Genomic DNA, 13,097 nt, shown 5'->3' on the forward strand with positions numbered 1-13,097 from the left:
GGACAGTGCCATCACAGAGGGGAGCCGGGGACACTCTGGGGGCTGTAGAAGAGGAACACCTGACTCAGCTTCTTGGTTCAGCAGGGTGTCTCTTGGGAGAGAACTTCTGAACTGAGTCTCAAAGGGTCTATAGGATTAGCCCTGTATGCCAAGGAGGGAGAACTTTCTAGGCAGAGAGCACAGCATGTGCCAAAGCACTGAAGCTTGAAAAAAGAGTAATTGGAGAGAAGGTTCATTGTGGTTTGAGCAAAGGGTGAAATGAAGGGAATAGCAAAAGCCAGAGCCGGGGTGGGGGGCTTGAGCAGCTGGTGCCCCAGGTAAGAAGATTAGAACTTTCAACTCCGTCCAGAGGCAGATCTCAAGCCTCTGAAAGGTTTAAAGCATGCAAGTGACACAGTCGGATCTGTAGTTTAGATAGCCCTCTCTAACTGTGTCCCAGGATGGGACAGGTAAACATGGTAATGATGTCAGATCTCTCCTGCCTAATCTGTAGATGCAAGAATGCTTATCAAAGCCACTGCTTTGATGTTTGGGGGGTGTGGGATTGAAAAACTAATTCTAAAGTTTATAATAAAATAAAGATTTGTAAATAGATAAGGCAGTCTTTAAAATAAGAACAAAAAAAAGAGGCACTTGCCAGATGTTAAGATATCTTAGGAAAACTGCAACACTTAAAACTGCGTGGTGCTGTCACAGGAACAGAGAAATAGATTCCATGGGATAGAACAAGGCATCCAGAAACTGACCTGTGAGTAGTAATTTGGCCATGAGTGTCAGAAAAGCCAAAATAACAGAATTGCAAACAAGGTAAAAGTTTGTTTCTCACTCACCTGAAAGTCTGGAGGTAGGTGACCCGAGGCTGGTTTAGACCTCTGCAGGGTTGTTCTACTCAGGCCTCCATCCCCAAGGTCATGGTCCAAGGTGACTGCTTCAGCTCCAGCCCTCACGTCTACTTTCCAGCCAGCAGGAGGGAGGAAAAAGACAGAGAGCAAGCCCCTTCCATTGTAGAGACACCTCCCAGCAGCTGCCCACACCACTTCCACACCTTTAACCAGTTACCTGCCAAGTGTAGCTGCAGAAGGAGCTGGGGATTGTAGTCAGGTCCAGACAGTCACATGTCCAGCTAAACAGCACAGTTCTATAACTATAGAAGAAGGACAGGGTGGATAGGGTACAAGTTCCTGCCACGCACCATGTATACATGATATATGGTAGAGGTAGCATCACATGTCAGCGGAGGATGGATAGGTGTTTTAGAAATTGGTATTAGGGGAAATGGGCTCAGTGTGTGGAGGAAAAAATTAAGTTCACACTGTACACAAAATAAATTTAAAAGTTTGATTAAAGAGCTAAATTTGAAAGATCTTTAAAGTTAATAGAAGAAAATACAGGAGAATGTATGTATGATCTCAGAGAAAGATTCCCTAAAACCCTAAAAAAAGCACGAACATTAGAATTGAAAAATGGTTGATTAGACTACGTAAAAATGAAAGACGTCTGTTCAATAAAGGGCAAAGCTAACAGATGACAGCCTGGGAGAAGATTCTTGTGACCATAAAAACCAAAACTTACTCAAAGCTTCAGTGTGGAAGGGGTGAGGCCAGAGGCAGAGTCCAATTAGGAGGCTGTAGCAACAGTACAGGAGTTAAAGGATGAGCTGGGCCTGAGAAGAGACAGTATAGATATGGGATGCAGCTTGCACGCCACTGAGGTCAATCCCTTCATTTTGCTGGTGGGGAGACTGAGGCCCAGGGGCAGTTAAAAGCACTGAAGGGACCCATGCAAGATCTGGGATCAGCCCATTAGTATCAAAATCAGGTAAAAACCCCAGTCTCTTGACTCCACCTCAGTGAGAAGAGTCTGGAAGTTTCACTTGTGTATTTCTATGAACATTTACTGGTGTCTACTCTGTGTCAGGTCTGTGCTAGGCCGTGGGAATACAGAAGGGAAAAGACATTGTCTCTGCACATGAAATGGTCTCACTCTAAAGAGAGAAAACAGATAAGTGCAAAAAAGAATTCTGTGTCGTGATGGAGACGTAGGCTAGGCACGTGAGGTGTGTTCAGTCTATTTGGGAGGCAGCGGGGCTGAATGATTCAGAGCCTGGAAGCGCTCAGAAGCGCTTCTACTGTCATCTGTGTGATGTCAGGTCTCCCCCGTTAATACAGGGAGTATAATGGCACCTGTCTTACACACTTGTCATGGGAATTCAATCAGCAAAGCAGTGTGGCCTGTCCAGGACGGCCTGGGTTTCGTTATAGGGCGAGGCAGCCTTGGGAGATGAGTCTGGAAATGGTAGGCAGGGATCTGGCATTCCTTGCGAAAGCAAGGCGACCCTGTGGCCGGCCACAGGGGAGAGCCGTCTCCTGCTCCGTCGGTGATTCTGTTCTTCCGTCCTTGTCCCAGGCATCTTGCACAAAGGGAACGGGGAGAACCAGTTTGTGTCTCAGCAGCCTCCTGTCATCGGGAGCATCATGGGCAATGGGCGCCGGAGAAGCATCTCCTGCCCCAGCTGCAACGGCCTTGCCGACGGCAACAAGCTCCTGGCCCCTGTGGCCCTCACGTGCGGCTCTGATGGGAGCCTCTACGTGGGAGATTTCAACTACATCCGAAGGATCTTCCCCTCCGGGAATGTCACCAACATCCTGGAGTTGAGGTATGTAAGGTGAGGCCTCCCTCACAGCTCCTAATATGTCCCTTTGCAATCCTGTGGGTCCACGTGGTGTGACCCACCAGCCCGAGAAGGGGACAGGACAGAGCCTCACCTGTCACTCCCCAGAGGCCAAACTGTGAGCTGGGGGCTCTGGGGAAGCAGGCGCTGCTTTTCACGGGGCACTGCAATGAAGACAGACTGCCCTTGGGACAGGGAGATATCTTGGCATCCAGATGCTGTAGAAGGCTGCCAGCAACCGAGGAGCCCTTGGAAGCCCTTGAATCTTTTTTCTGTTTCCTGGCACCAAACTGATTGGAATTCGTCACATGAGTCTTTTTATAAGGACAAGGGATGGTGTCACGGACTAGGCCCTGGTGCCAGTGTTACCAAGCCTGGCCCTGTTACTTAACACGTGTCGGAGTTAGAAGTTCCCTGCAGCTGCCCCACACTGAGATAAGGCCCATGGGCTGCTCCTAAGACACAGAGGTGCAGCAGAGCCAGCTGTCAGCCTCTCCTTGTCCCCATTCTGACCATGAGGGATGGAGCACAGCCACACTCACAGCTTGGGGAAGGGCCTCATATGTTGGATGTCTCTGCGCCTCCTTAAACCAGATCTTTTCAGAACCAGACCAGTCACAGGGTGGGTTCCAGGGTTATAGAGAAGCTGTGGTTAGAGATGGGGGAGCCCAACTTTCCCTTTCAGGAGAAATTGTACCAGGTTCCTCACAACTGTTTTAAGGATTGGGATCTGCCCATTTCCTGGGCCGGGGTCCTTGTGAGCAGGATGGACCCTTGAGCTGGAAAGCGGCCAGGGGAAAAGGAAACTCTCTTTTTGCGAGGCCTCTTCTATTTGCCTAGTATAACAGTTCTGCAAGATATGTATTACTATTGCCCTGACAAATAAGATAAAGGAGACTCAGGGAATTTAAGGAATCTGCCCAAGGTCCGGCTTGGCAGGCCCAACCCAGAAGGCCATCACGCAGTCTGCCTTGCCCAAGAATTGTCACATGGCCCGGTGAGGATCACCGTGGCTGAATGCCATGCTTAGTTATTCCCGGGAGGTAAGTGCCCGCTGAGAGTCTCACTCTGCAGCACACGCGAGAGAGGAGGGGAAGACTCACTGGCTGACCACAGCTGTCACGGCCCTCAAGATGAGGGTGCTGGTACTCACCGGCCCACACAGGCACAAAGGATGGAGAAGGTCTTTGGCCACGAGAAAATCAGAAGCTCACATTCTGTAGACTCACGGGAAATCAGGTATCAGGCTGAATGAGAAGCGGGCCGCTGGTGGGATATTATCTGCCTCTTTTTCTGTCTTTTGTGAGTTTGACCAGTGTAGACATCTGCCAGAGAAGAGGGAACTCTTGAGTGTATTTGCTTTAGTCAGCTGCTCATATCATCTCTCTCTTTCCCGTGCCATGATGGAAAGAGCCGTGGGCTACGGGGTCAGCCCACCTTGGCAGAGAAACTAGAACTGGACCACTTACCCTCTCTGGGCCTCCATTTTCACATCTTTTAAATAAGCGACCCCCATTTTCCCTGTCTCCCTGCCACAGCTGTGGGGAGATCATGAAAGACGGTAAGTGGGTAAGGAAGGGAGGAGTAAATTAAATTTGTAAAGAAAAACAAATTTGTCGACATACTATCATCTTGGTGTATTTCCTTCCAGTCTTTTTTCCCAGGCCTGTTTCTCTGTGTCACCCTCTCCCTTCTAATTAGAATGTATCTCCAATTCTGTATTCTATTCCGAGGAGGATTGTGGTGGGCTACACAGGTTTGGGTAGCTCTCCATCGGGCAGTGTGCACACAGAGATGCAGCTTTGAGTGTGTGTATCTCTGGGAGTGCTTCTCTGTACAGGGGAGGGGATCGACTATTCCAGCCTCTGTCTTACCCTGGTGAAAGCAGCCTGGGTCAACCTCATCCTCTTCCCGTAAGTCAGCAGTGTTGACGCAGGTGAAACCATGCCTCTTCTGTGATACGTAGCTGCTTATGAGTGAGCTCACTGACAAGTAATAGCCAATATGAAATATATCAGTGTCAGAGCTGCTGAGTCTTTATTTGTTATAGTATTGTACAGGACCATTGCTGTCAAGTTTTCAGGCTGCTAATAATGCTTCTAACCCTGCTGCTAACACTTCATTCTTTCTTCTATTCCCTGCTCTCCTGTCTTCTGTCAGAAATAAAGATTTCAGACATAGGTAAGCCAACCGGTGGAGAATTTCCTGTCTCTCCCCTGCCTTGTTGCATGCTGTATGGTAAGCTGCACCTATCAATTTCAGATCGCTCAATGGCAAACGAATCCTGTGTGATTGGATCGGATTGGGGTAAATCAGCTACAATGAGAGAAAGTCATTAATAATGGTGGGGGTGGGTTGGGAGAGCCTGAACTCCTTTCATCTCTACCAAAGTGCAGCACTTACTCTGGTCATTTGTGGACATGACAGACTGAGTAATAGGGGGAAATTTTAACCTTGGCCTAGTAATTTGAACACCCCAGTCTGCTTATACTCTGAATGAATGATGACATTATCCTAACTGTGTTGTGACTTGGAGGGTCACAGTGGGAAGTCCTGAGAATGTCTCATTCAGGCAAAGATCCTGGAAGAAGACAGGCTTCAGATTTGTATGTCTTTCTTTTTTTTTTTTTTTTGTGCGGTACGCGGGCCTCTCACTGTTGTGGCCTCTCCCGTTGCGGAGCGCAGGCTCCGGATGCGCAGGCTCAGCGGCCATGGCTCACGGGCCCAGCCGCTCCGTGGCATGTGGGATCTTCCCGGACTGGGGCACGAACCCGTGTCCTCTGCATCGGCAGGCGGACTCTCAACCACTGTGCCACCAGGGAAGCCCCACATTTGTATTTCTGTGGGCATTCCAGGTGCCTTGGCTTTGGAGGCTGGGTTGCTAGGGGACCTCTCCAGAAGGTCTGCCAGCAAGGAGAGAATGGGGGAATTTCCAGACCATACAGACCATCCAAAGGGAGCAGCCCCCAAACAGGAACTTTGTCACAGAGTACATTTGTCGTGTAGGCTCACAGTGACCCTGTGACAAGCAGAAGTGGTCCTCGTCAGACACACCGAGACAAATGTCTGCCTGTCAGCATCCCCTGTCATTGTGGCACTCGTGTGACTCCTGGGTAATGGTCACCTCAGAGTCCCCAAGCCTCACACACATCTGGGTGACTTGAAAGTAGCCATGGCAGATGGGGATGTGGCTCGCACTGCTACCTGGGTGACTCTCAGTTATCCATGTGTGGCTCAGATCAAAGTGGCACATGGGGTGGTGCTTACTTGGGATAAGGATGGTAGAAAGAGTCAGACAGACCCAGAAATCCAATAATGTTTATGTCCATGTCTATATAGTTAATAATGTAATTAATAACTATATAGATATAATTAGATATAGTATTAATGTAACAATCATATATAGTCTTTTAAGATAATAATAATAATATGTAGAGAGCATTTAATGTGTAGCCGAGAGGGGGTTAAGTGTTTTACATGGATTATAGCAGTTCACCCCCAGACCACCCTGTGAAGTAGGTATTCATGATACACCCAATTTACAGATGAGAAAACTGAAGCTCCCCAACTGTGTGACCTTGAAAAACTTATTTCATCTGTCTGATCATTAGTTTCTAACTTGAGGATAATAAAATATCCCTTGGAGAGAGGAGCACTGATGATTTATTATTATTATTACTATTATTACTGTTATTATCATCATCGTAACAATTATATGATGATGATCATGTCTCCATTTTTCCTCAAAAAGGAGTTCAGTCCTCTTACAACCAAAGGCACATGTATTAAAGTAAATTAAGTAGAGTTTGGAAATAAGAGAAAAAAGGAGGAAACACATATATGTGATTACACATCAAATAAGACTCTGAGCTTCCTGGAAGCCAGATTAAACAGGGAAACATAATTGTTTTCATGGTTTACATCATTAGAAATGGGAAAATATGCCCACTTCTAAGCAGAGGAATATTTTTTCCTGACACTGAAATAGAAAAGAGATTTCCAAAGATCTTTGTATGAATGATACTGAACTATGAAGTGATATGTGCCCTCAAGTTCAGTTTTATAGAAAACACAGTACACTTCATATGAAAATCTTGGATGAAAACCTAGCATTTATCATTAAAACCTCCAATCAGTGGTGGTAACTGCCTGGGACACAGCCGGGATACAGGGGGACCTAGCCGGGAAGAGTTAGGAGCCAGGGCACTTGTCCAGCTTTGCTGTGTATTCATGCGGCCTCGGGCTGGTCCCTTAGCTTTTCTGGTTTCCAATTGCATCATCTATAAATTGAGAGAGTTGTGGTTTTGGTACCTTTTTGTTTCTGACTTTTAGCAATCTTTTGATGTATCCATGGTATGATTTCAGGGCTGGATTCCTGCCCTCTCTCAATTCATTGTTTTCTCACGTGCTAAAACCTATTTAGAAAGTGAACCAAAGCGGAAGGGAAAAACAATTTTTTTCTGCCTTCCAGTTTTCTAAAGACAATCAGGAGGGAAAAGACCAGGGCTCCGGCTCTGATTTTAACTGGTACCTGGATACTGGTAAATCCCTTCCTCTCTCAGAGCCTTAGCGTTCCCGTCAGTAAATGCCAGAAGTAGATTAAAGAAATTCTAAAATTTTGTCCTCTTCGTCCATTAGCATTTACTGTTCCAGCTGCTCCCAGGGATAGCATTTGGCTCCAGGCTGGTGCCCTTAGCCTGTGGGTATGTGTCTCTTTCTTTGACCTTTACAGCCTCAATTCAGCCTACCATACTGGACATGCTCAACACAGAGACCCCCACCCTGGTCCTTTGGGCATCTTCCTCCCTGCGTCCCTTCAGGGAGCGAGGATCCTCACCTTTTCCCAGATCTCTCCCCTAGCGTCACGGAGGAATGTCTGAAGCCTGTTGTTCAGAAGTACATTTGGACTCAGTTCTCCATCAAACCCAGCTACACAGATTATGTTAACTCTGAGAGAGACCTTAATTGCCTCGGAAAATAGGTTAGACAGACAGTATTAAGTATGACATACTTGTCTTTTCCATTGTGCAGTAACATAAATGTTCTGGAGTTTTCGTAAGGTGACCAGTTGCCATTAATGGGACATTTTTATTTTTTTAATAGAACAGGCACTATGCTCAAAGCTTTGCCTTCTTTATAGAATTTTGTCCTCAAGTAGCCCTTTGAAATAGATGTGATTATCCCCATTTCTGAGATGAAAAAACTGAGGCTCAGAGTAATGAAGTAATTTGCCCAAGGTCACCTACCAAGTGAGTTGTGGAGCTGGTATTTGAAAACCATGTCTGTGTGGTTCCAATGCTCAAGCTCTTCCCACTTGTTCTGAGAACCAGTGAATCAAGTTCTGCCAGGGCTGCTACATGATGTGGGCAAAGGACGCTCCTTTGCACAGGCGATCTTATCCTGAGACAGAGGGAGAATGCTCGCTCACAAGCAGGGAATAGATTGCCTTTCGTCCCAAGAGACTTCTGGGCTCACAGCTCCTACTAGGAAATTCCCTACATTGTCCAGAAAGAGGGCACAGTGAGGCTTCACGGCAGCTCATTAACTTCAGGATTGCTACCTTATAGCCTCGAAGATTTTACAGAGCTTCCAGAGATACCAGGCTTATGTTTAAGGAAGTAGAAAAGAATGACCGTACTCTGTGCCCAGCCCTCCTCAGGATTCTGGGGATCCGAATCGGATCAGACGCGGTCCCTGTCCACAGAACCAGGCGTGGGGTCTCAGGGGTAGGCCGTCTCCCGTCTCTTGCATTTACGGCTTGCAGGGTATTCTAAGTAATGTCCTGCTCCTCCAAGTACAGATAGGCAGCATCGGCATCCTCTGAGAACTTGCTAGAAATGCAGGCTCTCAGGCCACAGCCAGAACTGCTGAACTGAAATCTTCATTTTAGCATGATTCATGGGTACATTAAAGTTTGAAAAGCACTGCTCCTAAAGCCATGGTTTCCAAATCTAGCTGTGCCTCAGAATCACTGGAGTGATGTTAAAGGGACAGAGGCCCAGGCCCTTCGGATGTGATGGGTGAGGCTTTTTTAAAAAAGCTTTCCAGGTGAACCTGATGTGTAGCCATATTGAGAACCATCACCCTAAGACCCTTAGCGGTGGGTGTTTCCTGTCTATAATCCCAGACAGGTGGATCATCATTCACCCACTGATTAATAAATTCAGCAGGCCTTTCTGGAACACTAACTCTGCACCAGCCCAGGGCTGAGCACCAGGGACTTGAAGCCAGGCCCTGCCCTTGAGGAGTCCAAGATGTCCTTGAGGAGACAGACAACTAAGCAGAAAAGGGTCTTAAGGTGCTAGAAGTACTAAAAATATAGTCTGCTGAGGGTCTCATGGGACCACAGCAAAAGAAAGAGGGAAAAGCAGGGTCCCAGGAATCCAGGAATGGTAGGTATTCCAGCTGAGGTGATGCTGGAGCTAAATCCCAAGAGATGAGCAGGTGCTCTGGAGAGAAAGGCAGTGGAGCTTTCTAGGCCCTGAGAAGCAGTGTGGGGAAGTAGAAAGAACAGAGACTTCAATGTCCATCAGATCAGAGATGGAAATCCATCATGCCACTTAGCAGTTCCTGGCCCTGCTCAAGTCACTTCACCTCTTTCATCTCATTTCTAAAAGTTTTTTTAAAATAAATAAATAAAAAGCACCTGCCTTCTATGGTAGTTGTGACGAAAATGAGGTTGTGCATATAAAATGCTAGCACAGTGTCTGGGACAAATTGGCACCTGGAGGTAGTAGCAGATGCTTCCGTACCAGCAGCGGGCAGCTCTGGTCATGCTGGTCCTGGGAGGGGTCCAGGCGCTACTCCCGGTGCAGGTGGCCTGAGGAAGAAGTGAGCTGAAGATTATCCAAGAGCTCTCTGCCAACTGGAAAGGGCTGTTGAGCTGGATAATTTCATTTGATCCTAATGACAATCCTGTGAGCAAAGCAGAGCAGAGATGCCGTCATTTGACCCTGAGGGAGCTACCGCTTGGACGATGTAGGTGACTTGCCCAAGGGAGAACCCACATCCTCTCAGTTCAAAGCTAGTGCTTTCTCCCCTGTACTTAACTGACCCCCCAACCGCAAATTTGTCCTTGAGCACAAAAGAGGGGGCCACAGGACAATCCTGACGATGCCACCCTCTTCTGGAATTCACGGACCTGAGAAACGTCACCTAAGTGGCACTTCTCCAGGGCAGTGCAGAAAGACATGAGCTGAAACCTCGGGGGGGCTAATCTAAGTGGACAGGGCCCCCCACCAGACTCCCTCAAGGACCTATTTTCTGCCAAGGTGGATAGCAACCATTTATCATGAGTGATACACGAAGAAATGAAGTAATCCCCCCCTCCTCTAGCTGCCATCAGGAAGCAGAAATATCAAGGCTGCCCCAGCATTGCAGAGTAGGATCTAAGGTCACTGCATCTTATTTAGCCGGAATCAGTGTCATCTGAGAAGATTAAATCTGTGTTGCATTATAGGGCTAGTCACAGGGGACATTTCAAAATAAACAGGACCTCTCTCCTGTTACCACCACCCCCAAAGGAGAAGTAAAAAAAAAAAAAAGGTAAGTAATTTGATTGAAAATACTGTTTAAATAAACTAAGAATGGAGAGTCCATCCACTTAATGGCTGCTGTGGGCTAGAAGGCACCCAGCTGAACATTGGAAATACAGAAAAGAATAAAACCCCGTCCCTTCCCACCAAGTATTGACAGGATTTGGGAGACAGACACATAAATAAATAGCCACAGCATTATGTTAAGTGTCCTGTAACCCAGATGTAAACAGTTATGAATCTCAGGGAAGAAAAGTCAGGGAAGGTTTCCCAGCAGAGGTACCATTTGAGCTGACACCTGAAGAATGAGCAGCAGTTCAGCAGGCTAAGAAAGGGGGGGCACGGAATATTCCCCAGAACAGGAAGAGCAGGGGCAAAGGGGCGCAATGGCGCATTTGAGGGACAAGTTGTCAGAATGTCTGAGGACAGGGTGTCTGTGAGGAAATGGCAGGAAAGAGGCTGGGAGGACAGAGCAGCCGCCGAGCATGAGGGGCCTTGTGTGCTGCCAGGCTGAGGAGTCTGAATGAGCCTGTAAGACATGGAGGGTTCTAGAAGGTCCTGGAAGGGAAAGCATTGAGGTGACGTGTTGGGTTTGGGGTTAGATCAGGGAGGAATGGCTAGGGGAGGACCCGGGCTGCAGGCAGAGCCCTGCCCTTTGTTGAGGAGGTCATGAGACAGTAGGGTCAGGACTAGAGAGGCAGGACAGCTGGAGAAGATGATGTCGTCTTTGTCGTATTCAGGGAGAGGAAACAGGAAGGAAAGCCTTGAGCCTGGAGGCCTGGCCAGTCCCCAAGACACCACCCAAAGCAAGGGATGGGTGTGATGAGGAGCAATCAGACTAAGACCTTCAGAGAACCTGACACTGAAGATTACAGTGCCTCAGTCTCCATATGTAATTCAAAACCTACTAATCTGTAAAATAAAATTTTTGTTTTTCAAAAGGACCCAAAACTTGCATGCCTGATGAGATGCAAAATAGCTTCTTTCTAGTCTCTTCTGATCCTCTTACTTGTACCTTGCAGGGGTATAGAGTGCCCCTACTTTACTGGTGCTCTAGACACTGCTCAGTCTGTGCCCTGAATCCCCTAGCATGGTGTGTGTCCCACTGTCTGGTGAAAATGGCCAGTGCCAGGCCATCCAGGCTGAACAGAAGGAGATTCCTTATTCCTTTGAATCAGAAGATTTTCCAGAGACTTGGAATCCCAGAGACTACCAATATTTAGATGCAGTCTGAAGCCCTGGGAATGATCAGGCCACGTGCAGGAACCGATCGTTAGCTTCCCAGGAGTTATGACTGGAGTCTGACTCCAGTACAGCCTAGACTTGGAAGAAATTGTAAATCATACTTTGTGATAGGAAAATTCAGCCTTAATAAGAGATACCTACTCTCTAGTCCTCTCCAAATGCAAAAACAGACATAATGACTAATAATTAAAGTAACAATTATGATTATTAAGTAGTATGTGCCATGCACTCTGCCGAGTATTTTTCATATATGGTTTTATGTAATGTTCCCAATACACCAGCAGGGGAGCTGTTCACATCCCCATTTTGCAGATGAAGAAAACTTGAGGCTCAGGAGGCCAGGTAACTTGCCCAGGTTTCAGAACCAGGAAATAACAAAGCTAGACGTGGAACCCAGACTGAGCTGACCCCAAAGCCCACACAGGTTTCCTGCCCAGTGCCTAGAGGTGGTGCCTTGTCTCCATAAGCCCTCTGTACAGTCGTGGTCTAGCTTCGCTTTCTTCTATTAGCACAGCCTTGTCTTTGTGGTGGTTTTCCAGAAACAGAGCTATCCCCAGCGCTGCTCCTCTCTTCTGTTTGTTCTTCCTTGGCTATTGCTGCAAAGTACAAACTAATCCTGCAATTCATTTATGTCTGTCTGCACTAGGGAGACTGCCGGGCTCCTGATAAGTATAACATGAGCGTCAACAGAAGATGGTATTGACACTGGTTGGTGTCCAGTCTGGCCGAGGCCTTAGCCGTCAGTCCCAAGATGGGGGTGGGGCTGCTGTGGGGGAAGTGTTTGTGTGTCATTTTGTTTTGAAGTGTTGTTTTTTGTGTGTGTGTGTGCGGTATGCGGGCCTCTCACTGTTGTGGCCTCTCCCTTTGCGGAGCACAGGCTCCGGACGAACAGGCTCAGTGGCCATGGCTCACGGGCCCAGCCGCTCCGCAGCATATGGGAGCTTCCCGGACCGGGGCACGAACCCGTGTCCCCTGCATCGGCAGGCGGACTCTCAACCACTGCGCCACCAGGGAAGCCCCTTGAAGTGTTTTTTAAAGTCAGAGTCTTTCGTGTTTCTGGTCTGGACTTACAGGCCACCTCTGGTAAGCCTCACGGATAGTCTTCTTAAGAAAACACTTATTGAGCACCTGATATGGGCATGGCACTGGGCATCACGGTGTTTGGCAAGAGGAATTTGCATTCATAGTTGGGTGGGAGGGATAGTTAGGCCAACCAGAGAGGTCAGAAAAATTGGGCAACCATCACCCCAAATAGGGACATTGTCCCCATAAGACTTTTTTTTACTTGGACTCAAGTTGTGTGTCTCCGGCTGCCTGTTAGGAAAGAAGAAAGTGCTCACCAACTGTCGTGTCCTTGTTTTCCAGTCACAGTCCAGCGCACAAGTACTACCTGACCACAGACCCCACGAGCGGGGCTGTCTTCCTTTCGGACACCAACAGCCGGCGGGTCTTCAAGATCAAGTCCACCGTGGTGGTGAAGGACCTCGTCAAGAACTCCGAGGTGGTGGCAGGAACAGGTGACCAGTGCCTCCCCTTTGATGACACTCGCTGTGGGGATGGTGGAAAAGCCACGGAAGCCACACTGACCAACCCCAGGGGTAAGGCCTTGCTTTTAAACACTCTCAGTAACATTTATTGGGGTATTT

The 13,097-nt window shown here is 47.8% G+C and overlaps 1 protein-coding gene across 4 annotated transcripts in view; it reads left to right on the forward strand.

Annotated features, from left to right (window-relative positions):
- Positions 1–13,097, forward strand: part of TENM4 (teneurin transmembrane protein 4) — a gene marked incomplete at its 5' end in the record, with an annotated part of 383,392 nt that overhangs the window by 320,101 nt on the left and 50,194 nt on the right. For 3 of the 4 annotated variants that reach the window (XM_079707561.1, XM_079707562.1, XM_079707563.1), the window contains 3 exons: positions 2,407–2,656; positions 4,832–4,852; positions 12,817–13,049. In XM_079707561.1, the coding sequence (XP_079563687.1) occupies positions 2,407–2,656; positions 4,832–4,852; positions 12,817–13,049 (504 nt within the window). The remainder of the gene's footprint in view (positions 1–2,406; positions 2,657–4,831; positions 4,853–12,816; positions 13,050–13,097) is intronic. The other variant, XM_079707560.1, reaches the window with a different exon arrangement.

This window comes from Hyperoodon ampullatus (genome assembly GCF_949752795.1).
Source record: "Hyperoodon ampullatus genome assembly, chromosome: 7".
Classification (NCBI taxonomy): domain Eukaryota; kingdom Metazoa; phylum Chordata; class Mammalia; order Artiodactyla; family Ziphiidae; genus Hyperoodon; species Hyperoodon ampullatus.